At 38.2% G+C, this 27,436-nt stretch overlaps 1 protein-coding gene across 8 annotated transcripts in view; it reads right to left on the bottom strand.

Annotated features, from left to right (window-relative positions):
- LOC129578623 (RNA-binding protein Musashi homolog Rbp6) overlaps positions 1 to 27,436 on the bottom strand; it is a 380,177-nt gene that overhangs the window by 259,780 nt on the left and 92,961 nt on the right. For all 8 annotated transcript variants that reach the window (XM_055467457.1, XM_055467458.1, XM_055467451.1 and 5 more), the window contains exon 3: positions 19,239 to 19,320. In XM_055467457.1, the coding sequence (XP_055323432.1) occupies positions 19,239 to 19,320 (82 nt within the window). The remainder of the gene's footprint in view (positions 1 to 19,238; positions 19,321 to 27,436) is intronic.

Raw genomic sequence — 27,436 nt, 5'->3', positions numbered from 1 at the left:
GGCCTTTGAACACCTCAACTGTGGATGAAAAAAAGAATTCTTGGTGGTAATTGGTTGGCGCATTCTTTGAATAATTTCGTACACTTCACTGAGAGAAAGAGAGAGCCGATTTCACAAAATACTCTGTTCAATTATTCACGGCAAAAATTGTGAAGTGAAAATCAATTAAAGGTTGCTCCCTTTTAGACATTTTTGGGTTAACAATATCCGTTTTACGAAAATGTAATAACATCATTTGGTTTTCCCACCGCACAGATTATTTGCATTTATTCCAGAGCTGGGGCATCCATTGCGCTTGCAACATGAGAAACCACCTATTGAGCAGCTCTAACATACTGCACACCTATTGAGTCTAACGAATGTACAACTCCTTGCCGAGACTACTAATATGATGGACAGACGGTATATTTCCTTCTTCTAAATGAGATTTTATTGCTCATTTTCCGAATAAATGCAATTGCACTATGCTTCAATCGAAGTGGAAACATCTGAATTGTTTAAAGCCCAATTTGTGGAAAATTGAAAATAGCCTTATGGTGTGCGCCACTACGTTTAGATGTTATTATTTTATTCATTCTAATTTCAATACAAAGTGATTGATTAAAAAATTAAATTCTTCTGTATTGTCCATTTCATTGAGTAAATAAATACCGTTTAATGCTCAAAGAATCAAACGATGGCGATTTTTTTGTCCGCTCTTTGTTCAGTCCATCTCTGGATTCAGTCCATCCGAAATAATTCATATATTGACAATTTATACACAATGGAATGTAAAAATGTTGTTTGGCTTATCTGTTATATTAATTTCGCTTGTATTTTCAATTGATTTCATTACCCGCTTAAGCATGTTTGCAATTTTGTCAGGCCGTACATGTAGCAGGTAATCAAGAGAAAACGCGATGCAACCAACACAAACAATATATATATATAAGCCAAATGAAATAACACAAAAAATTTAACTGAGCGAAAACTGTCGAAAAAATAGAATGAACTATATCTTGATACAAGAAATGAAATGAAATGTATTTGCTTTTTTTGGGGAAAAAAAACAAAATAATAAGACTACAAACATAAAAAAAACAGCCGAGTGGATTTAATCCATTAAGGTACTCGTTTTCAGTGTATTCTGTCGCTTTCATCGCGGGATAAAAGCCATTTGCAGTGAGAGACATACAGACAGACATAGGGAGGGAGATAGATAGAAAGAGAAAGGCAATGACGCATTTTTTTGCATGAGCAAACATTCACAATAACACGCGCATGCAGGTGTGTGTGTGTGTGCGTGTGCGTTGTGCAATTGTATTTGATGTTCGGTGTTCGCATGTCAAAATATATTACAGTGACACAGCGGCCACAAACTGCAAATTCGTTTGGTCCGCAATGTGCAAATCAATATTTTATAAGAGTTTTTATTTCAGGTCACACTGTTCGCTCCCTCGCTCCATCACCTTCACTATCTCTCTCTCTCTCTCTCTCTCTCTCTCTCTCTCTCTCTCTCACTATTTCTGCTTTGCGCTCTCTCTCACCGTGATGCTGCCTCCAAATCGAACTGTTCGGCCGTTGCAAGCGCACATATGAACTAATAAAGTGTTGGTGATAAAATGCGATGCATTGCATTCGCGGAATATGGGTGTTTTGTATGGTATGTGCATCGCTTGCAGCCACATTCGCATTCACATATGCTATTAATTATTTAGTTTTCATACTTCAGATTTGATGCGCGGTACTTTTTTTTTGTTCTCGTTCCTCTTTCACGCTCTCTCGCTCCCATTTTCCCTCTGTGTGCCCCGTGTTTCGTTTGCTGATTGAGTTTTACGTTTTATTAGCCAGCTTGTTGACTCCATTACTAATATTGTTTGCATTTTGGTTGCTTTTAATTACTCGGCAGTATGCGCATTTATGTTTGGTAGCATGTTCATGCTATCGACCCAATGTTTATGATATGTGTTGTTTTATAACGCGATTAAATCTCTTTTTTTCTGTTCTCTTTTTTGTGTGTTCTCAATCGTTTTATAGATTGATAAACTGCGCGGGATTGAATCGATAGGCAGCAAGCAATTGGCGTAATCGCATTTTTGAATTCGATGAAACGACCCGACCCATTCATTTTCGGTTTTTGTTTTTGTTGTTGTTGTTGTCGCTTTGTTACCAGTTCAGAATGCGGGAATGGACGAGTGGTTGTTTTTTCTACCGAAAAATGCCATGTTTCAAACGAAACGAGAGAAACAGCCGAAAAAGAAGGAAAACGACCGGAAGTGAATTATCAAAAAGAATTCCAACGAATTTGGCAGAAATGAAGCGAAGAGTGAAAATATTTTAACTTTGATTAATTGATTCAAAAGAGCACAAAACAGCTCCATAAGTATACGCAAGACACTTTTCGTCTTACTCTCTTATATCAGCTTTTTTTTTTCTCATACTCTCACTCGCTCATTCGCATCGGGACATTCATTCGGTTGGGAATGTAAATGTCGAATGTGAGTATGTCCACTGAAGATAATTATAAGCCAGCCAGAGAAAGAGAGAACGGGAAAGGGAGAGAGACAGGACGCCACACCAAGCGAAACAAAATTTGGTACAGCAAAAGTAAGTGAGTGTAGCGCACACAACGGTTGTATTTAAGTAAATTATATTTTCGCTTTGACTGCGTGCGTTCTTTTTCTTTTACTTTTATTGCCCCTTGTATATTGTTTCAGTATCCCTTTCATTATTATCATCATCGCATTTTCCATGAAACTTTTTAATTAAAAGTTCACTTACACACACACACTCTCACTCACTCATACACAGTCAAAAGGCGAGCATTTTTGTACGAAATAAAAGAGACAAAATGAAATAAGAATTCGAACAACAGAAAAGCCGGGTTCGCTGTCGTTTTGCGAGAAAAAAAATTTTGCATTCAAAAAGCGAAAAAAAAATATTGGCCTCTGTTCGACACATAGCGCTCGATATGATACGATGATATTGGAATGGGTAGTTGGTCGGTTGGCTGGTACGCGTTGCAAACAATCAAAAATAGTCGAGCTGAGATTCGGCTCGTCGGCTAATTACAAGATTTACCGTTTATTTTAAACGACCAAAATGATTATGAAAAATTAATTATTCACATATTCTTCGTTTGGGCAGCAGCTCTAAAATTAACTTAAATGGAAAAAGTTTTTCGATTTCATTTCGCCTTTCATACTCACGCTCGGCTTTCTCTCTCTCTCTTTCTCCCGTCGCAATTTAATATATTTGTTAATCAAAGTAGATCATTTGGCACGTAAGTGATTCCACATTGCATGTGCAGGCCAACAACAAAATCAACTGTAGCATTTGCTGAAATGATTTATCTTCCTCACCGGACTCAGTCTCTTATACTCGCTCGCTCTCCTCTATCTCTCTCTCTCTCTCTCTCTCTCTCTCTCTCTCTCTCTCTCTCTCTCTTTGCAAAATTTTTTGACGTTCGTTATTCCTTTTTTCTTTCATTCTCTTTTATTTTCATTCTGTCTCCTTCACTCTCTCTTTCACGATTTCTCGTTGAAGATGTACATTGTACAGATTTAGATCGAGATCGTTGAGACTTGTTTAAATTAAATAATGCCAAAAAAGGGAATCGCTTTTGGATCGACTTAGCAGATAAGTGATGGGAAGTTTTGTACTTGCATTAAAACACTTAGACTAACTTTTGATGACAAAACAACTGATGAACTTGAACGGAAAGATTGGCCCGAACACCATCAACCGCACACAAAACAACTTCGACATTTGATCCACATCCAAGGCACAAAACATGGTGGAAGGCATCGTTAGTGCATCGCAAATGTATCGAACTTATGGTGCATTTTCGCATTCAAACTTTGGCGTGAGTGGTTCGGCACATTTTCCAATTTTAATAAGTATAAATGTAGCTTTAAATACATATTACAGCAATTATCATTTTACGGCGTTGGCGGGGGAGAAAAGCAAAAGAAAACACTCTTTTTTCTTCATAGAAACAATACAAAAGCATGGAGGAGATGACACACGCGTGCAGGACACTCATTCTATGGGCACAGCTCATTCATTCGGTTTGGACTCGCTTTCTTAATGTTCAATACACGTTTTCATTCAGCGAAATAAATTTTAGATGAGTTTGGAAATGGAAATGAGACGAAGCAGCGTGCAGTAAGCACCAGGCCATTTAAAGCATATACCCAAACATCCAACAATAGACTGAATCGTTTCCTTCATTTTTACGGCCGTGGCGATGAATGCCACAGTCTTTAGAAAAATATGTGGAAGGGAACACACACACCAGAAGAAAAAAAATGTGTGGCCGTTGTAAAGTTTGTGCGAAAAGTTAGAGATTGTCGAACGAAAGAGAGAGAGAGAATAAAAACAAAAAAACATCAATTTGAAATGAGCGAGAGCGAGAGATTGTAAAAAGGGAAAGAGGACGAGAGAGAAAAAGGAGCCAAGGCCAGATATAGGGGGACGAGCAAATGTTCGCGCGCACCAGAAAAAGAGACCGACAAGAGAGGTAGATGGGATATTTCACGAGCAATAGCATAAGTGTTTGATGACCGCCGAAAAACGCTATTTAAACATGTTGCAAAATGAATAAATTCACGTAGCTGCGTGAGCCACTTCATCCATTCAACCGTTTTTCTCTCTTTCCGAAAATGCAAGAAGAGGAAAGTATAAAACAGCCGATAAAAAACAACAACAACCGAACAAAAATTGAACGATATTGTAGCAAAGGAGAAAATCGGCATATACGCACAAACACACACTCTCTTACCCATCATCAAAATTCTGTGTATTTGGATAGCACAACATAAAACCATAGAAGTCTAAATAAAATAGAACTGAACACAAACTGATTTAGCCGAAGTGCTCAAGTGACTGAGTGTGTATGTGTGTGTTAGTGTATGCGATAATAAAATGGCAACAACAATAACGCGAATAACAAAAAAAAAAACAATAATGAAATACACTCAAATGGAATGAACAAAGAGCGAATGATTGAAACAAAGGCACCGCGTCACACAGTTAAAATGCGGGTTCGATCACATTGTTTGAAGAATATTTTTTTCCAAGCGTCGCATTTCTTTTTCATTTGGATTTTCTTCGTTCATTTCGGGCGGTTTTTTTAAGCGATTAATTTGCGTATTTTATTTTGAGCTGTTAATCATTGTGAATGCGTCTGCAATGAATGAAGGCCGTGCACACAGCGAAAGGGAAAGAATAAGAGAGTGAGGGAGAGAGCAAAAGCTCTTGTTGTTCTTACAAAAGAAACACCATACAATAGACAGATTTTTATCCAACGTAATATTCATGGATGCTACATAATTGAAGGCACCAGAATGAACGCAAACCGATTTTCATCTGATGAATTTTCTGCCAAAAAAATCGAATAAATACATAAAAGAAACGGCGAAAATTTTATTGTTCATTTGAAATCGATTCAAATGAAAATCGCTGGAATCTTACTCTGGCGGTCCTGCCTCCTCCATCAATACTCATTTCAAATCACTGAAACTTTCAATATGTTCAACATAACAGAAAGTTTTTGTCATTGTTTCCAAGTGCGCATATAGCTATGTAGTGATAGTGTGTAATGCAACAGCCATTGATTACCACTTCAATTGACTTGTTTATACTTTTGGCATTTGTCGCAAATAGAAACGTTTACACAATAGAAGAAAAAAAATTGAGATAAAAGTATCCGAAACAGCGTATAAAGTTTCTTGCACAAAGATTCTTCGTTAAAAATTATCGAGATCGACGGAGACCGAATTGGAGGAAAAATGAGAAACAAAACGCCAACTGCAATATTACTGCGATGCTCTCAATGTTATCTCGTGCACGAAAACCAACCAAACAACTTCAAATTGTGCTTACATTTGCACGAATGTGGTGTTCATGTTACAAACATGAAACATTTGAATTATGGGCTCACTTTTACTCCATTTACTGCAAATGAATTGTGGAGCTAAAGAAAATTCATGACACAACTTACACAAAAGAAACAAAAGACGAATATTTCGCAGCATTTTGTCGTATTTGACATATCAGAAGAAAAAATACACAATGAAAAAGAACAACTCGAAACATATACAAAAATTTATCTCGTTCATTTTTGTGTTCGGGGAAAAAATCGCATATTTTTTGTGTGAAAAAAAAAGTATTTGAATATGGAAATTGGAAAGTCATCGTTTATTGATGTTGTATTGCGATTAAAATGCAAATGGATGTTAAAACAGCTTTTAGCCGAATGATCGAATAATAGTTGCGGGCCATTTCAAATGTAAACCATACGGAATTGGCTATTGGAATTTATATTCTGTGCATGGCGTGTGGCGTGATCATTTAAATCCCCAAACATTGATAAGAAGTCCAGCAATCAAAATCATTCAACAGCGGACATTTTTCATAACTTACTGTTTTCATTGTAGCCAATCCACAATCTGGCTGTTGGTCATTCGATGGCGGTTATGGTGATATTCACTCAATTTTCACTTACCCATGCATAAATAATCAGCATTTCATCGCAACAACGAATTGGTATACACACACCAAAAAAAAACCGAGTGTGTATATAATTTTTTGCATAAATTGCACGACAGCAACTTAAAAATGTAAATAAATGGAAGTACTCTGCCTCTCTCTCTCTCTCTCTCTCTCTCTCTCTCTCTCTCTCTCTCTCTGTGTGTGTGTGTGTGTGTGTGTGTGTGTGTGTGTGTGTATGCGTGTTAAAGGTCCACCGGCAATCAGAAAGAGAGAGAGAAAAAGTGTGTGGGAGAGAGAGGAAAGTTGCAATACCAATGAAAATCATACATTGGCACATATGTAGTGTTCGCATTTGCACCGAGAATGAAATTTGAATATGAGGAGCAAACAGAGTGAACAGCGACGAATTGAAACAGATTTTTAAAAAAACCAACGCAGAAATGGCATGCTATTTATGTATTTTGAAATGCAAATAATATCTCTGCCAGAGCATCGAACTCGGAAATGTATTCTTTTATAATTGCGTTGATTTGATGTGGATTCGGTTGTGCCAAATGTTCATTCGCCCGCTGTCTGAGCGACGTAGCCTATCATTATGTATGTATTACGTATGAACAAAAAAAATTGAAAAAGAAATACATGCACATAAATTTATTACAAAAATTTAAAACTATGAACGAAACTAATGTATGGTAAATCCCTGAAAATAGTCGAACAACGCGCAAACTGAAATAAACAAATGTTCTAGAGAACGGAAGCACACAATAACACAGGCCACTGAGATGAAGGGAAAGGGACTGGGGCGGAGTGAAGAGAAAGAGAGTGAAAAAAAGAGATTGTTCGGTTGTTCCCCGAAAAAAGAAGGAAGAAAACTGAATATAAATTCAACACACACACACACAAAATAGATATGTATGAAATTGAAACATTGAAAAAGCAAAAGCATTCACTTTTTGCCAATTTATTTCATTTCGTTTCATATGCATGGGGCAAGTGGCAAGTGGCAACAACCAAACCGATTCCAGCCAACAACACGACGAATGAAGAATTATACAGAAACGTTGAGTGCTTGCACAATGTCTATGCTTGTCAGTGCTTACATAAATTAACATAAATATAAATTGAAAAATACCATTTTCACACATACATTCACTTTTGCATTTTTATCTTTCCAACCTCCTCGCCTCACCCCGCTCCAATCCGACCGATGACACACTCGACCGAAATAGAGAGGGAGATAGAGAGTGAGCGAGAGCTTGAATGAGTGATAGAATGAACACCATTTCGCAGCAACAATAACAAGCAGCCACAATAATAGCAACAAGACCATCAACAGCAGCAAACATTGTCTACTATCGAATCATCTGAATATATATATACACAATCCATAAAGAAATTTTTGCATAGAAACGGCGTTTGGTGAAAATAACGAAAAGCAAAATTTAAAAACAAAAAAAGAAGAAGAACACATCGAAAATAGGCCATAACAACGGGAACAAGAGTCGAAAAAGCACGTGAAACCAACAACCAACGAACGAACGAGAGACAGTGTGAGAAAATCACCCAGAAAATGTGAATAAATAAAGCAAATCAGGGAAAATGATCAAATATGCAACGAAATGATATTACGCGCAAAACCATAGCCACTCGCTCTAATGTGAAACGCATCCGATTTGACTACAAAATACTGGTACATAAACACAGTACTGCCTTGCACTTTATTCACATAATATGAATGGAATGTGAGTGGAGCCAAGCAGACAAGCTGGCAAAGTCATATGCAACACGCTCTCGTTTGTTTAGTCGCTCGCTCGCTTGCTCATTCGTTCAACCGCCTCACTCACAAAAAGCGCAAAAGCTTTTGGCTTAAGCCATCACAATTGCGGCTTTTGAAGCCGTACAAACAATATTCTCTCGCTTCGACCATCTACGCAACGTTTGGTTTTGCATTTGCCAAAGGTGGGGGTCCGGGCCTTCAATCGCCCTTCCACTCCCTACCCACTCATTTTGTGCGCACAATGTGGTTACCGAATATTGCGATTCAAATCTGATAATGTTTAAGGTGTTCAAAAACGTGCTATTGATTGGCATTTTGGTGCTTTTCTAATTTGAAACGAGGTCAGTGTTTTATCAATGCAAACTATTCCATTCGCAAAATGTCTGTGATGAGGCGATCCACTTTCTGACTATGGACAACGGGAGTGAATGTTTGTTAACCCCTTTCTCGTACTCTCTCACTCTCTTTCTCTCTTTCTCTTGTTCATTCCCGCTGACTCCCGTTTACACACAAACACACAGAGAGAGGGAGAGAGAGAGAGAGAGAGCGAGAGCCTTGTGTGCCAGTGCATGCATGTAATGTGGCATGTAAAATAATTTACGTTCGCTCCGACTGTTTGCGGCATTTGCATTGTACCATGTACAATAGAGAAAAGCTAATATTATGAATAAATCGAAATCGTGTGAACATGACTCGACACAAAATTAAATGTATGCTTTGATCCTGATTTACCGGTTTTTCCCCCTACCGACAAATTAAATCCTATTTGCCTATAACACTTAACATGGAAATGATTAATTAAATCATATCTGCCAGCTTCGCACTTTTTCAATTTGGTCGCATCTCATTCCACTTTACTGTGTGTGGACGTCGAGCACACATACACCAGTACCAGCAATACCCTCACCACCAGCAGCAAGAGAGTGAGGAGAGAGAGAGAGAGAGAAAGAGAGCAAGAAAAAAACAACAGAAACTTTTTACATGTTGCGTCAACCGATTGGCAAATACGAATTTTCGACCACGACAAATCAAGAGCCTCCGTGTGGAGGTTAATGTTTGTATTAATTTTAATACTCCGTACTATCTGGAGCGGGCAAAACAGAGCCGAACCGAGCAAAGCAAAACAAATGGTGGCAAAAGCAAAACGAACCGAAACCGACACCGGATAGCCAAGCAGAAGAAAATGCGGTGAAAAGCCAAACTCGTAACAAAATTCGTAGCTCGCTTCGTTTCACATGCTGTCGTACTGCCTGGCTCGTTTGATTATAGCTTTAGGACAATATGAATAAACACTATGGCTGTTCACATTACATAGTAGCACAGCTGCTCTCCGATGCCATTAGTGTGCTGATGTTTTCGTTTTCGCCTCTTCGAGTCGAGTTGAGCGCTGTGCTGTGTTGTGTCGAATCGAATCAAGAGATTGAGAGAGAATCGAGTTGAGTTTTCGCATTCAATGTCGAATGGCACACAAAGAGGCAACAGCAGCAACAACAACAACAACAACAATGACGACGACGACAACAACAAAGTATTTTGAATAAATGTGTTTCACTGGACTGAAAGGAAAAAAATGGAGTACGATTTTTTATACAGTTGGACCTATTAAACTCATAAATAAACGAAAATAAATTTTCAAACTCCAAGGCATGCAGAGCAAAAGATTTTGTATGCGACAATTGAAGAACAATACAAATAGCTAGCGTGCCGATCGATTGGTGTATGTTGTAAATGTTTCGATTCGGGCGATTTTTTTTTTTGGTCGGTCGTGCTTGGTGACAATTCTCAATCGAATCGACGGGAAAATTCGGTGAGTTTGATATGTCACACCAAACAGTTTCTACTCATTGGAGTGCCATATATTTTGTTTCGCTTCTGTTGAGTGTGGAATATAACCATTATTGCTTGATTTTTTTTTTCAACATCCATTCGTTTGGTTTAATGATGGTTGATTTGAATTTGTATGCGTGAATGTGTAAACTTTGGTTCAAAATTCACGCTCGCTTTTCCCGGTTAGCACATAGCCAAGGAAAAAAAAACGAAAATAACTTTGTCGATGGTTATACTGTTTACTGCTATTTCCAACTTTGACTCTGACTGCATTGATGCTGACGACAAAAACCAAAGTTTTCTCCTTGTGTTTGTGGGTGTGAATGTGTCATTTTTTCTCTCTGGGGCGCTCGTTTTCGTTTCTGATAAAAGTGAAACGTTTGAAAAGTTTCAAACGTCAAATTCGCATGGAACGAGGTGAATACAGGAGCACATGCTGAAATTATTCGACATTGGTGTTTCTAGAGTTTGGATCGCCATGTTACACAGATGTGTATATGTTTGTGTTGCGCGTTACACCGAATAATGGCTCCGTCCCAATGAATCGGCCAGAAGGTGAGAGTTGAAACAACAACGAAAGGTGAATATGAACTGTGATAGTGTGTAAACTTTTGTATTTTTGCGGCACTAATTTCATTTAATTACCCTAGTGGCCAACATTCACTTAATTTCCGCAGAAGCCGAATGAATCGCACTTGACTACTTCGGTTGTGTCATGTAAGCGCGCGTTGTTGTTTTGTGTATGTTACATGCACACAACAATGCTGGGCACTATGATTCAGCACAGGAACGAAGGAAACCATTGAGGTTTCGAGTGGTTGGTGAGGACGTTGTATGGTCCTTGGTCGTACACATATTGGGTCTATAATATTTTATGTATGATTTTCTGAATCGTACAAAATGGTAAAAATGAAGAAAAAAAAATAACAACAATCACACCAGAATAATAGAAAAAGCAACAATACTGCGTCTTACACCCTTTGTTATTTCAAGCAAACGGTGGATAGACGAAGGTATCGGTTATTTGGCATGTCAAATGACCTAGTACATCGCACGTTGATTGTACGAAAGCGATTCTGATATGTTGGACACTCACGTTCGTCAACAGTAGTAGCAGCAGCAACTTTGCACTCAGCGAACAGAACACTGTGTGCACAACACAGAGCGTACACATTATACACAATGCGCACACTGAACATTGAACGGTGGGCAAAGAACAACGCACACGAAGAATGTGTCGTGATGGCCTCTTATTGGAATTAGCCAAAGGTAAATACGAAAATCGATATTACGAGAAAAAAAAATATCGTTCTCACTCTCAATTATATTTGCGATAAATGCCGCCTCCAGCTACTTGTATCAATAGAATAGCCACCGCCGTACAAACACACACACACACACACACACACACACACCGAGCGAGAGCGACCAAACCGACTACAATGCCAAACAAGATTGTATTTAGGTGCTTTTGATGTTAACACATTCTATTCGGATAGCTTATTGCATAATTTTTATGTTTCCGATACGATGATGAACTGAATGCTTGAATGACGACATCTATACGCAGTGATCCCTATAAATTATGTTTCATACCAGCAGCAACAGCAGCAGCAGCGAACCAGTCAGCCAGCGAACAGTAGCATACATATTGTGCACACCTTCTCGCCTTGCCAAAGTGAGGCGAAAACGAGATGGAAGGCAAGATGAAAGGCCAACATGGTTAGTGTGTAACTCACAAGGCTCAAATAAATGAAACGAAAACCATGTGGTGGCTGTGGTGGCATACCGACAAGCGTTTGCACGATTCGCATGAAAGTGTACGCACCACGCAGCACAGTTCAGACAGCGGGAATCATAAATCTTTTAGGTCGCTCGATATTCATTTACCCTTGGGACATTCAACTGATAGGACCGAGTGTGAGTTGTAAATTTTTTCCGTTTGCTTTATTTTTTCTCTTATATTTTATTTTTTATTTTTTCTCTACCTCTCGCCCATTTCCTTTCTCTCACTCTAGCCACTGCTTCTTTTCATTTCTCACACTTCTCATGCTTATTGTTGTTAACAAGACTTTTCGGATATGGAATACGTGTGCAGGAGATTTGTTGTTCTCGCCAATTCATTGTTCCGATCGCTTATTCCGATACTGTGAGAGATGCTAGAGATGCGTGTATGTGTGTATATGTACACATATATGTTGCACACGGTGGTGTGTGCCTATTGCTCAACGCCAATTTATACATTATTTTCTCGATGACCAACCAATCTAATACGGTTCGGATATTTAACAGGGTGATTTATTTTTGTTTGCTCGGTTCAAATTGTTTCGACGCTACTTTGGCAAATCTTTTACACCCCTTTTCATGGACCAAACGATGTGCAAACGGAACGAACCTAGCGTCTACAAACACATACACGAATGCGCGCGCGCGCGCTTTCATATGTCAAACGGTACGAGTAACATCAGCCCAAGAAAACGTACCAAATTTCACATTCATCTTTTGTCATATAATAATCAAAACGTGAGATTGTTTGCATACGAGCAAAGAGCGACCATTCATCTTCATACAGTGCACATGAAATTTCTCCCCTTTTTTTAAAAATGTAGAGAAATCTTTCATGCCATATTAATAGTTTTGAATTTTGAATTATATTTGACTATTATCGTTTGCTTCTCTCTTTTAATTAGCTTTTCCATGCGGAATAAGATTTTTTCTCATTGAAATATGCCATTTTTCAATACTTGTGCATTTTTCAATCAAAAAAAAAAATACATTTGTGAATTAAACGTTCACTAATATTTGAAGCACAAAATTCATCGGTTGTTTAATTCAATTGATTTTCCACATATATAATACTTCTGTTCTGCTGATGTCAAGCTAAAACCGAAACAAGAAAAATATGTAGAAATGGAAATGGTTGCTACATGCTACCTCACTAGACTCTCAATAGACGTGATTTATTTCTATTGTGTGTATCAAATGAGTGCACGGACTTTAGTTGTCCAATCTATCGTAAATATATGAAAATCGGAATTTATTGCATGCGTCGTTGGGCAGACGAGCAAGAGAGAGATGGAGAGAGGCAAATGTAGATCGTTGTTTGGCGTTGCTCAAGTGCATGCTGTGGTTGAGAGCGAGAGAATCTGTGCTGTACTTAAATCTTGGCGTGTGAAAATAAATCGACGAATAAGACCCGAAGAAGTGTATAAATTTGAGCTTCTTCTTTTCAGATTTCTGCAGAATGAAGTGATGGTGGGAGTGTGGATTTGTTTGTGTGTGGTAAATACGATCATTTTGGATCTACACATGAAACAATGCCATGGCTGAAAAAATATGCACACAAGTCGAATCGCATATATATCGGGTAGAAGGTGCTTGACGAAAACGGCGAAAAATACGAAATACAAAGAGGTGAGAGGGATACAATTAAACTAATGCCAAGCTATAAACCGAGCTATAAATTTATTGCTGCACAAAATTTATCCACTTTCGCCGTAGGTACATACATACACAAACACACCGGGGTGGCACATTTAAGGTGCTCTTTTCCTTTTTCGCTCCCTCTTTCTTGCCCGTTCTCTACACGCTTGAAAGAAACTAAATAGTGAAATTTCGAAAATGGATGCTTTGAATTTATGACGAAGCTAAATGCAATGGAATTTAATATCGAAAAACGGTTTAAGACGACGACGGCGAAGAAGGTAGGATTTCGGCATGGGGAAAATGTAATGTGCCATTTCTCTTTTCCAAAAATAAAGTGTTATATGCAAATTAACCTTGCCCCGAAAATGTTCCGCCAAACGTTCCGAAATATTTAAGAATTTAAAATAGGACTAATTTGAAATATTTAATGCATTTCAAAGCTTAAATGAAACCAGGGCTGGAATTCTAAGTCATTCCACCAAAATCATTCGGAATTATTTTTTTCGTACATAAGACCATATTGGAGTGAAAGAGAAAGATTTCACTATTTTTCAGCGTGCCACCGGAATTATTTCTCACACAATCCACTCTTCCTTGAGTTATCGGAATTTGGTGGAATGACTTAGAATTCCAGCCCAGAGAGAGTGCGACATACATCAACATAAAATGTTTCGTAATCAATGCAAAAAAAAGTCCAACGAAATAATATGCACACTTTGCTTTATGAAAGTGAAAAATGTGGCAATCAAATCAAGTACACACACACGAAAACGAAACGCTTATCTCTTTATTGATGGAAAATACGAAGGAATTTTTCAAAAGAACACCAAATTTACGACCTACAAGATAGTAAAAATCGATTTCGATTGTGAACAATTTCAAATGAGTGTTGCAAAATGGTTGATTTTCTCGATGGTTTTTGCACTGTACGGAGTTGTGCACGGAGAGATTTTCCATTGATGATTACTTCCACCGATGAAAAGAGAATGAATGGTAAATTAAAAAGTCTGCTCAAGTTTGCCATTTTATTGTGTGCTGTTGATGCAATGGGATGCATTTGGCACGGGTGTGTGATATGCTCGATGCAGATTTTACATTTGTTTGCTTTATTTACATTTTGTGCTAATGTAGCTACTGCATTTTGGTCTTGATTTTCTTTTGTTCGGCCATTAATGGAAGCAAAGGCTGGATTTCTTGCATAGAAGCTAGAGTGTCTATGGTGTTTAGTTATTTGAGGGTAAAACATAAAAGGGAACAACCAATAAGTAACGAAAGAGAGTGTTGGAGGAAGAAAAAAAGCGTTCGAGAGACAGAGACAGAGAACGAACGGGAGAAAAGAGGAATCACTGAGGATGGTTCGGGTAAGAAAATACGAACAAAACGAGTAGTCAAAATGGTGTGATGTGTAGGTGACGGATGTGCTAAACAAAGCAAAAAGTGACAAAAATGCACGATATTCGCGTGTCTCTCTCATTTTGCTTTGTTGACGTCGCTGCAGCACCACCAGTAGCAGCAGCAGCAGCGGTATGCACATAATTCGTCGTCCATGGCATGCATCATCAGAACATGTGTACACTCGTCGTTTTCTATGTTAATAATCTTTTTTCATTCTGGCATGCATCTACAAGAAGACGAATAACAAAAAATATAGCGAGCGAACACAAGAAATTAATTTCCGTTGCAACTAGCAACGCCAAAGCAATATGACTACGTTGTACGTACACCTGAGTGTTTATCGTTATTGGTCCGTTCGCCTTGTACTGTTTTCACTATCACTTTTGCATTGGCTACACTTACAGCTTCCGCTCAGTTTTCACTCTTTCTCTCTGTCTCCCTCTATCTCTTGCCCAGTTGATTTCATCTGCATTGCTCTCTCTCTCTCTCTTTCCCTTCTTCTTCTTCTTTCTCAATTCCTCCACTTGATTTTTCTGCTGCGTCGTTGTAGTGTGTCGCTGGGGTGTCAAGTCCACAGCCATTTCTATACTTGAGCACGCACATCGTCCTTTGCAATATGCTTACTAAGTGTATGTATGTACAATTACATGCAAAAATGACGTGACTACAACAATGACAACAACCATACGAAAAGGAACACATTCCACTAATTGTGGTTAGCTTGTTTTCGTACCCAATTCTCGCTTAATGCAAGGCACCTATTTCACACTCCAATCTCTTTTCTCTCATTCTTGTCTTGTCTATTCTTTCCATTCTTTCTCAGTCTCTGACTCTCTTTCGCTCGCTTTCAGCTCATCATTTTTCCACCATTGAATGAAATACTTTCTGGCTCACACAATCTTACACCACTTGTTCAACCACCCCAATAGATATCTGACAAGAATGAACGATCTCTTTCTAAAGCATACCACACACACCGTATGTTGTATGTTTGCACAACTTAAATAGGTACGATCTATGCATGGATACACTTTTCATTTATTTCATTTTATTTGCATGTTTATTTTTAGCGCTTTTTCACAACACTCTGCGAATAGTGCGGTTATACGGTTTTTTTTCTCTTTCTCTTTCTGCTTCTTCCTCTTCGTTTGAAAAAAAAAAAATAAAAATGGAAGAAAAAAAATTTTGTATCCGTGTGAAGATGCATGAATGCACTCATTCTACGTTCATATGCACGTTCACTTGCAGGCCATGTCACTATGTGTATGCTCTCAACAATCTTTCGGAGTTATCAACTCAGTATAGGTTCGTTATTTCTCGGTCTCTCTTTTTTTCTCTCTTTCGCTCTCGCTCTTCTCTTTTTGTGTGCACTTGTTCTTTTGTCGCTTCCGTAAATGTTTTCATTGTTCGTTCGGGTCTTTCATATATTGCACAATGCGAACCAATATGACATTATGGCTACTGAAGTGAATGGTTGTGTGGATGTAAGAGAGTGTTAGGGCCAGAGCAGCGCTGATACTAAACCAAAAACAATGCTTTAAACCATTTCATGGAAAGTGCCTCGTATAAAAAAAACGAATAAAAAAATCTCATCAAAACTTTAGTTTCGGTGATTGAAACGGTAAATGATACCGATTTAAAGTTTTCCCAAAATCTAACGAACGAAATAAAAAAAGAAGTGGAAAATCTTTGAAAAAGCGATATTTTCCGAATATTTCCCCGATGAATTCGTTTAAACTGATATTTTTCCTGTGAAATTCGTTTTCACGCGTGATTCATTCTTTAGATAAAATTTGTTCATCATAGTTGGTTGTCAGTTGAATTCGAAAGCCGGATGAAAAATCTTATTTTCGCATCATCAAATAGTTTTTCATCATATTTCACACATTTTGAAAGGTACTTTTGCTTCTGCTGCTGCTGCTGCTGCTGTTGTTGTTCGCTATGGGATCGATTCAATGTGTCGAAACAAACAAAAAAATAAGAACAAATTTCAACGGTTTGCTGCCAAAGTTTGGTTTTCTCACATTTCACCTTCCATTACTACATTTGACTTGCTATGATTGGTGTCATGTAGAGGAAGGAAGAAAAAAACACTAAACAACCAACCACGGACTATTTCATATGCATAGAAAAAATTGAATATGTTTACTTATTGCTTATCATTTCTTTATCGTCAATCTTGATGCCGAAAAATTTGAGCGGCGTTGGGTTTTTATTCAAATTTACAATTCCTCTTTACCGCACCCTTTCACCTTCCGACGAAGTACATGGTATGGCATACGGCACACAGTAGCAGAGATGGCAAACTTTTGTTTCAGTTTAGTTTCCATTAAAATGGAAATGACACACAAATACATTGGATTTCCGGTTATTTTTCTCTTTTTTCCCTGGCAAAGACGCTGTTTCATTTTCGCTGAAAATATGTAATAAGGGCGATGTCAAACATGATGGGAATTACATCTCATAGGCGAACAAACCGTTTCACTGTAATTTTTTCTAAATACCATCAAGTCACAGGAACAATACAAATAAATACATGCACGACAGTGCGGTGTTAACCTGGTTCGATGCGAGCGCGTGTGTGCTTTTGCGTTCTGTTTGCATTGCGGTTGTTGTTGTCGCTGTTTTATTCTTTGTTCATCTCGTTAAATATTCAAATCGTATACGTGTGAAAACCGAATATTATGGCCCGGAATGACTTTGTTTGTTCATTCAAGATCGCTTATTAAACGAAGAAAAACGACACGCAGCACTCTAGGCGAGGGACACTCAAAACACTCATCGTACATATATTGTGCGGGCACTATCGATGCCTTCATTTGTGTGAGTGCGATTGTGTAAACGACAATTCGTGTTCAAAATGTGTACGATGACAGCCTCGAGCATTCCACGCGTAGAGGCGTTTTGGCGTCTTACGTCAAATCTTTCCAATGTATTTGTATACGAAGAAAGCGACCTTGGTTCATTTTTTGCAAAAATTGTCTTCCGAATGTATCGATCAATCATGACTGAAACAATTCTAATATGAAATGATGGGATAATTTTTATACCTTTGTCATATTTATATTTCGTAATTCGTTGTCATCGAATACGCACACACACACGTATAAAAAAACAAATCAAGACGTTGCATTTTTACATTGATCCATTTTAATCGCACTTCCCTTTTTATTATGATTATGTGAACCGTTTCCAAAAATGAAATGAACATCAAAATCTCATAAATTTAGATATATGCAAATTGTTGTGGGCTTTTTTTTCTTCTTTCATTTCGAAGTAAAGGCGAATGTCTTGAATCTGATTGATTTATGTGATGTAGGAGATAAGGAGTGTGTATGACATCTGTCTTATAGTTTCCGATGAATTTCATTATTTATTATGATTAAAACAACCGATTTCATTTCCAACTTATTCGATAGAAGTATGACGTTTTTTAAGCATGTTATGCTCCTATTGAGCTACGAATATTTTACAATATTTTTCTGTAAAATTTTAGGTATAAAGATCATTGATGATGCAACAAGAGGTAAATTTTCAATATTCATCCCATTTTATTCTTCATTATTTGTTGTTCTCTTCTAAGAAATGAATTTCATGTACATTTACTACTTACATTTCATAGTGTACTTAAAAGAGTTTCATCCAGGATTTAAAAATGATTCGAAAATTGTCAGGCATTTCTTATGTCTTTGAATGTAAAAAGCTCTGAACGAATCTTACACATTTCCTAAGTATTCTATTACGTTCTACGTAGTAACACATTCTAGTCCTAATGCCATTCAACTATAAGTCAGCACAAATGGAGGAGGGGATGTGAAGATATTTAAATTCGATCACACGAACGAATGACTCCGATAAAGTGTTTAAGACTACTTATGAAGACTATTTGGTATAAATTCAATAAGTTTCTAATGGATATTGGAAAAAAAGTTGGAACAACCATGAAACCACCAACAGAAAAAAGAGAATAACCGTTGCAGAATATATATTGGGTTTAATGAATTAAGCGATAGTGTGAGTGAAAAAAGTCAATAGTTTAAGTATTAAATGGAAAAGGGGAAGAGAAACAAAAGCATTGTTTTAAATCAAAACTACACAAATCAAATGGATTTTATTTGCCAAATGCTTTGGGTAAGTTTTGGTAGTGGGGGGAGAAGAATGGTAAATGGTGTGGCGATAGTTGAAGCGAAATAGAGGCAGAGCGTCATGCAACACACACACATACTAAAAGCATTTTGTGGGCCACTAGCTACAATCCTCTACAAAAACCGTTTTATGCAAAATGATAACATTAACGATAATGATAATGATGATAACGATGCTCATAAATCAAACTTACCTCGACCGACGTGTTGTCGGATCCTTCATGACCATAACTTCTGTTATTTCGCCAAATTTACTAAAGTAATCCCTCAAGCTTTCTGCAAAAGAGAAAGAGACAAAAAAAAAATGTAAAAATATTATTCGAGAATTTCAACAAGAATGGGTTCGAAATGGTCGTGTCGTTTGTATATATGTGGTGTGCAGTAAAACACCATTGGAATTAGACAAATAGGAATGAAAATAGACAAAAAGAACGAGTCGTAGAGACAAAGACATGGAGATAGAGATATAGATAAAGGAAAGAAGTGAAAAAACCCAGCACAAATATAAAAATAAAAATTAATGCTTCATTTTATTGCTGTGATGTGTCGTACGCGCCCGAAAATTCATTGCCCGATTATTACAGTTTAGAGATCATAATGCGTAGTGCATGCGAAAATATCACATTCGCCACACATTGTTCGCTTTACCGAGAGTCTTTTGCTAGGAACTTGAGATTAGTCGCCGGGAGAAAGAAAGAACGAAAAGACAGACAGAAAAAAAATGGTAGGCCGAATGTAAATCATATGAGATTAGGTTATCATTCGTTTACGTTTCAAATGGCCGTATACACCTGCAAGCTGTAGTTTATACAGTTCCCAAGCCATTGCTTCTTTCCTCCTCTTCGTCACCTCCTCCTCCAAAATCCAGTGAATCAATTTATCCCAAAATTTATTCAAAAGACGTTTAATCAACTAAAATTTGTTTGTCGGTTGATTAAATTCCATCGCAACAAAATATGCATACGAATTCGCTCCATCACCACCTCTCTCACACACAGAACGCCAGAGCTCGATAAAAGGAATAAAAACGGGTAAATATAAAAGTGATGAAAATCCATGAGCGAAAAAATTATGTTTGTTAAAAAATATCTTCGCATTTTATGCAGGAAAAAAAACACATTGAAAAACTTTCGTTTCAACAAATTATAGTTATGATATCATCATTTAAAAAATTGCAATGTGCTGGAAAGGTGGGAGCGCACAAAAGCGCGATGAGGACGTTGGGGGAGACGGGGCAAACGAAATGGCTTGGTTTTCATCGCGGAAATCACGCATTTCGCATAAATCATCGTTAAGTCAAATCGTCTGTAAATCGTCTTCCATAGATCATTTCAAGCATCAACTGCAAGTCAATAAATAAAAAATTTAAAGGTATTTACGAATGTGAATTGCTTGGCTCTTTTGTTCTGTTCCATTGGAGCCGCGATGCCGTGCAACAAAACGCTATTATTCAATGTATGAATAAGCGAGATGATGGAAGCACACGGCAACATACACTCACTCACACACACAAACACATACGCGTTGACTCGGATGCTTGTGTCTTGCAACCATACACACAAACACACACACACACATGAGCAAACGGAGCAGCTTCCTATTTTATTTAAAAGTTGTGATTCTTCCTCTTCAGCTGCCAGATTGTGAGAGACCTCGTTCACTTGCTACACCATTTTTACATAAATAAATTGGCTGCGTTTTGTAATCATAATTTATTTCTGTGCTTCACTTTTTCGCGCGCGTATAGCAATGCACGATATAGTGACGGCAGCATCATCAGCGCTGACGGTGTGTTGTGCACGGAAGAGCGAGAGGGACAGAAAAAAAGATGCAAACTGGCTCAATGGTATATGTTCTCTATAACACATCAACACATCGGGTGCACATCCATCGTCGTGATGGTGCTAGAGTGAGAGAGAGAGAGAGAGAGAGAGAGAGAAAGTGAGCAGAGCTCTCGTGTAACAATTCACATTTGACGAAGTTTTGAGAAAAAGTTGATTGTGTAGGGTAATCAATTCTGTAACGATTTTTTACGCAACGTTTACCTAGTGAATTAGTTAAAAGTCAGGCAAATGCTTGTGATGTGCGTGGGTATGAAAACTTTGGAAAGTTCGAGCAACGGTGAATTTGAAAAGAAGTGAAGAGAAGAAAGAGGAAAAAAATTGGTGTGTATGAGAGAGTGAGAGAGAGAATGAGGGAAAGGAGTCGTTCGAACGAACACATAGTCCCCTTTTTTTCTGCAGTAAAAATGATGATGCGAACAATGGCATTGAACAAATCGGCTATTTTCTCTATCTAAACTCACTTCACTTTTACTTATGGCAATTACGATGGTATTTTTTCCATAATTTATACAACCACTTGATGAAATGTCACTGGAGTTGTTGTTGCTGCTTTTTTGTATCTGTGTGTGTATGACATGAATGCGCAACAATTTCCCAAAATTTCTTTTCCCTTTATTATTATAAATAAAAATTTTGTGATCGCTGCACCGCGTACTTTTTTATGTTGATCTTTTTTTTGTCGTCGTCATCGTCGTTTTCGTTGGGATGGGAGATAAATTTAAGAGGAAAAAAAGAAATAAACGCATTGTGTTATTACTGTTTGACAAAGACTGGTTGGAATGTGTGTGTGTGTGTGTGTGTGTGTGCTTTGTTAATTGCATTTGTGAGTTGGCAAAGCAATGAATGGGTCCCCTTTCAACTCAAGCTGAGGGTTTTCGTTTTCGGTGTGCGCCTTTGTCGAGGTTTTGCGACCAACATAAAGCGACTACATATTTCATTGAGTCGGTTGAGCAGGTTATCTTTTGCGGACGACACAGATCATGTATATGGTTGGTATTCAGTAATTGGAGTTCGTTTTTTTTATATCACATATATGCGCCGGAACACGCGAGCTTTACGACAACCGTTTCTAATTCAGTTTCATTTTTATCATATGCTTCAGATGCATATTTCCGCCAAAATACCAACCATCTTTCTCTTTCACTCATTCTTACTCATTCGTGCTGGCTCGGTCTCTCTCACTTCGATTTACTCACCAACCGCGAGTGGCACTGCGCTCGTATATGTATAATAACGATGAAAATTAACATTTTATTTATGTTCGTTAGTTGAGAATAAAGCAGCTGCTAAACAGTTTTGCATTTGAATTGTGGAAAATCAAACATTCTGCCCTAACTCACACGGGCGGCGGCAATGAAAGTACAAAGCACACATTTGCAATGGGCCAAATCATCAGCGACGAGCACCGAAAGAGATAGAGAGAGATATTGAGTGAAAAAAAACAACAAGTAGACAGATATTTTTATACGTTTTATTCACGTGCAATTACTGTGGAACGTGTGGCGCTGGCATATGGATGTAAGTGACGTGCACAGCGTTCGTACAATTCATTCATCGAATAGGTGTTGAAAAGCTCCTTTTATGCTGATTGTTTATTATTACTATTAGCGCGATCGTGTATATTTTATATATACATTTTTCTTTTGGAGCAGCGTACGCGGGCGCTTATTTGTGTGTGTGTGTGTGTGTGTGTGTGTTGATGTATGTATATCGTTGTTCGTCGTTATTCGGTATAAGCTAGTCAAATTCCAGGATATGTGTATATGATATTGAACGGGAAATCTTCAACGAATGTGCGAACGGCGAACGAAATGCAAGTTTATGTTATTCGTGGTTTCTATTTCATAATAATATGCTTATTATTCGTGTACTCGTTCGCAAATTTTTCGTACATTCATTCATTCGTTGGTTTCTTTGGTTGTTCGGCTTACTCGTGTGCTTCCACTCCGTAGATATCTCTCTCTCTCTCTCTCTCTCTCTCTTCTATCTTTCGTTTTCACTGAAAATATATGATGTTCTTGGCATATTCCTCTTTTGGCACAGTCTCGCCTACTTACACGATATAAGAACTTTGAGCATAGAATCCAGTTGATTTCATTTCTTCCTTAACCTGAGCGCCAGGGTTTTACACTGACTCCAGTTTTCACAACCGATTTCCATCCGCATACGCAACCGATGAGGACGACGACGTAGAAGACGATGGCGATGACAATGACACCTTGGCAAAAAAAATCTACTCCATGCTACCGAAACATTGAAAATTTCCACACATTTTCCTTCCCATTTCAATGGATTATTCATCATTTTTGACGTAGTCGTGTTTTCCTACACGAATCAATTCCACCAGGCAGTCGTAAAATGTGACCTCAAACCAAATGAATGAAGCGAGAAAAAAAATACGAAAAGCATTCAACCCTTCCCCGTCTCGGTGCTCTAATCGGAAAGCTAAGCAAACGCATTTGTGGCCTAAGTCGATCATCTTTCGCTGATACACGCACGCCATAAAGTCCAATGCGAAATGGGTATTGTGGATGGTCAAACGGTCTCGATAATGTGAAAACGGTGCCATTATTGTGTTCCATGGTTGCGTTGTTGCTGCTGTTGTTGTTATCGGGGAGTGCGATAAGCTTCGCAGCATTAGCGGCATTCGCGACAAGAAGTGCTTGATTTGCGTTCATTTTTACGTGAAAACGACGGTATTATATGCAAAGTAGAGTATAAAATCTTCATTCGTCTGCCATCCAACGTGTTCTTCTTTTTTTGTAGCATTCCAATTTTTTTTCGCTTGCTTTCGTTCCCTTTTTCCCATCTACTGATATATACATGTGGATTTTTTTATTCTCAACTTGATAAATGCGAAGGTGTGAAGTTGTATATGTGTATGTGTATGTGTGTATGTGTATGTGTATGATGTGAGTGCATGGTTACGCAAAACGGGTTTGCTCCATTTCCATGTCGCCTCTCTCGCTGTTTCTAAAAAAAATTCTTCTTTTATTGCAATTCAAGTGTATGTTGCGCGCTGCGTTCAATGTATAAGAGTCTCTGTTGAGGTGCAAACAAACGTACAATTTTTTCATCGTCGTCGTCGTTGTTGTCGTTGTCGTCCTCATCTTCTTCTTTTTCTTTTTCATTTCTCTTTTGCATCTCTCGCGCGTTCTCGCTCTCTTTCGTCGTGCAACTCTTTAATATTAACTTTTGGATTTTTAATCGAAAGCGAACAAAAAAAGTGCCGACGAAAAAAATGGTTTATGGCAGCATAGTGGAATTATCGGATGGAAAAATGCAATATATTACAATTCACCATCTTTCTTTTGCATTGTAAATATAATACGAACATGTTATTCGATTCGCCTTTCATTCTACTGCCGTGTTTTTTACTTCGCGCGCGCTCAATCCTCGATACGATCGAGCGAGTGAGTGAGCAAGCGAACGAAGAACGTTGAGAGAAAAAAAAATCGTGGAAGAAGAGCCGTACCAGCAAACGGAATGATGTGGGTGGAGCAAAAAAAAAACGAAAACGTTCAAGAATGAATGGAAAAACGAGTTTAAGTGCAATAACAATTAGAATATAATATGCACCGTACCGATATGTTAGCATTGCTCTCTAGACGGTATAACGTGGACTTATTAGAGACGAAGAATTGTGAAGTCGCGATTTATAGAAATCCGAATACCACTTCACTCTACCTTACTGCTGTAGCGGCAGCAATAGCAGCAACAACAGTGATCCAGATTATTTTTCGCATAAATATCATAGTTATGAACGATTGAAAATTGCTATCTGCAATCTGCATAGCATTTGTACGAACGGTGAAAACGAATGTGCTGCATGAGAAAAACAAACAAACAAACAAACCAACGAACTCGCCAATCAACAACTCCGATTCGATCGGACCAGTTGACAACTGCATCAGAACTTTCTTTGAAATTTGTTTCAATTTAATTGAGCTCACTGGATGTTATATGTGTGTGCCAGCCGAGGTGAAATACATCTCAATTCGTCATTTTTTTGATTATTATTATTATTTTTACGAATAAAGTTTGCGTTGAGTGGCACACGATGCACAGTGATCCAGTTTAGCCCACCGTTATGTCAAATGAAATAAATGGAGCTGCTCGTTTAGCTTCGCGCAAAAATGGTAATTGTCTAGTGAAAAACGCGCGCAAACGTATGGCGCTGGCAAAGGAAGAGAGGGGGAGACGAACGCGCGCTAAACGACTGCCATATTCTTATCGAATGAACATGTTGTTCAGTGTGCATACGATGGCTTGTGTCTGCCATGAATTATATAATAAAAATAAATATTTCATGCAAAATATTTACACATTATTTCGCTTTTGTGCATTTTTATTTCTATTATTGTTTCGTTTCGAGTGAGTGTTTTGGCTGAAGCGCACCTTGTCAATTTGACTGAATTTTCCACGAAGTAAACGAACGAATGAATGAGAAAGGGAGAGTGTGAACAAAAAAGAAAGGAAGAGGCGAGTGAGAGGGAGAGATGGAATGAGAGTGGAGTATCGAGGTGAACATGCACACGGATCAGTCGATTACAATCGTGCAACACCGAATGCTAACGTCAATATGAAGAAGACACCGAGATATAGAGTGAGACGTGTGTGAAGACACACGGAGGCAGGAATTTCGATGTGGAATCTGGCGATTCGTGGATATCGTCAAAACAAACGATACACTCTTGTCATGGCTCGGTCTCCGTTTCTTTACTGTTCTTCTTCTTCTTCTTCTTCTTCTTCTTCTTCGATTTCGCTGTCAATACACGACATATACACTCTAACACAACGGGTACGTGTGTGTTTGACAATGCCTCCGAATGTGTAAACATAAAAATCAAATTAAGTTAAGTGCACAGTAAATTGAATGAGTGAATAAATAGATAATACATAAATGAAATATTTTGATTCGATTATGATTCTAATAGAATTTTCGCCGACTAAGTTTGTTCGCTCGTTCGTACATAAACAAATGATATGCATTTTGCAAGTGTGTGTTTTGTGTTGGGTTGCGTTACGCAACATTGGCTGAAAATTACTTGGAAATGCGAGCTAGTCGAGAATGGGCTACACAGCAAGTACAGTGTGATTGCAAGAGAGAGAGAGAGAGAGAGAGAGAGAGAGAGAGAGCTATATGCGCGCCTAGATTTTTGATTACACCGCGCGTCTTATGTTTCCAATGCAAAGAAAATATATTTCCAGTACGGTATGAATTAGTCGTGGAAATTATATAAGCGTGCAAATTGTTGATATTTAAGAAAAGAAGTAAATCTAATACACAACAACAGCAACAGCAGTCGACTAGCACACCTATGTAAAATGTTCACATCGAATTCCGAGTTCGTCGAGCAAACGTGTTAAATGGCAATATTTATTCAGCCCATCGATGTGTGCAATGTATACAATTTATTGTTATTTGTGTTTTTTTCTCACTCTCTTTCTCTTTTCTCGCGCTGTTTTTTCTCTCGCGCTCGACTCGTTTTCAAAGTGAAGACGAGCAAAAAGAAGAAATCTTCACGGGTGCTATGTTTGGTTGGCTGTTGGCTGTTGACAAGTGCCATTTTTCCAGTGCGCTTAATAAGATTATCTATTCGGTCGGTGAACAGTGAACAGTGAACGTAACAGAAATTAAGCAAGATCTAGATTTTGAGTGTATGCTGAAACAGCGCATATGACTAAATTCCAATTGCTTGTCATTCAACGTTGATTTCCTTTGGCCCGGAAGACTTCCATTCCCTCCCTTCCAACATGGCTCGCTCTCTGCTGCAGCACAATCAATGTGACCTTTGGCAAATGACACTTGATTCCACTGCTCGCTACTTGTTGTTCACAGTGCACTACTTCTTGTTTCGTTTTCTCCGTCAAACTGAAGAGAGAGTGAAAAAAAACACGACACGAGAGCGACAAAAAAGGGTGCATGATTCGATGATAAAAAAAGCGTATCTGGTGAAAATATTTCTCTTTCGAAATTTAGATGATTGAAAGAGAGATTGGCGCTAGTTTGATGCGACCGCACGTCATGAATAAAAAGGGGAGAAATTATCATTTGCAATTATTATCGATGGAAGTAGCGGGCGCGTTGTCTGTAAGCGAAAGAGTTTGGCTGAGGGTTACACCACAACATATTAATATTGAATTTGTTCTGGATGTGGGAGGGGGACTCAAAGAGCATGGCCAAAGCAGAGAGCAACGCGACACAGAAGTAACGATGGCAAACAGTGTCGTTACAAAAGAGTGAGAGTGTCCCTCTCGCTCATTCTCTCTATAGATGTGCGTTTGTATCAGTGATGAAAAAGAGCTTATTTTATAAAATTCATTTGCAGCAGTTATTCGATGTTTGAAATAGAACTGTGATGCGCCAGCACATATACAATGCGGTGCAAGAGCCTGAACGGCGCTTTCGATCTCTTTATTTCGTTCTCTTTCTGCTCTCACTCACTCACTCACTCACTCTCTATTCCAAATACTCATATGCAAATGAACAAATAATAATGTACTACATATGCATACATTTGTCAAACGATATTCATTTGTTTTTG

The sequence above is a fragment of the Sitodiplosis mosellana genome, unplaced genomic scaffold (assembly GCF_009176505.1).
Source record: "Sitodiplosis mosellana isolate CC-2019 unplaced genomic scaffold, AAFC_SMos_1.0 Smas_scaffold_6226, whole genome shotgun sequence".
NCBI classification, from domain to species: Eukaryota; Metazoa; Arthropoda; class Insecta; order Diptera; family Cecidomyiidae; genus Sitodiplosis; species Sitodiplosis mosellana.
This window is presented reverse-complemented; position numbering and strand designations above follow the sequence as displayed.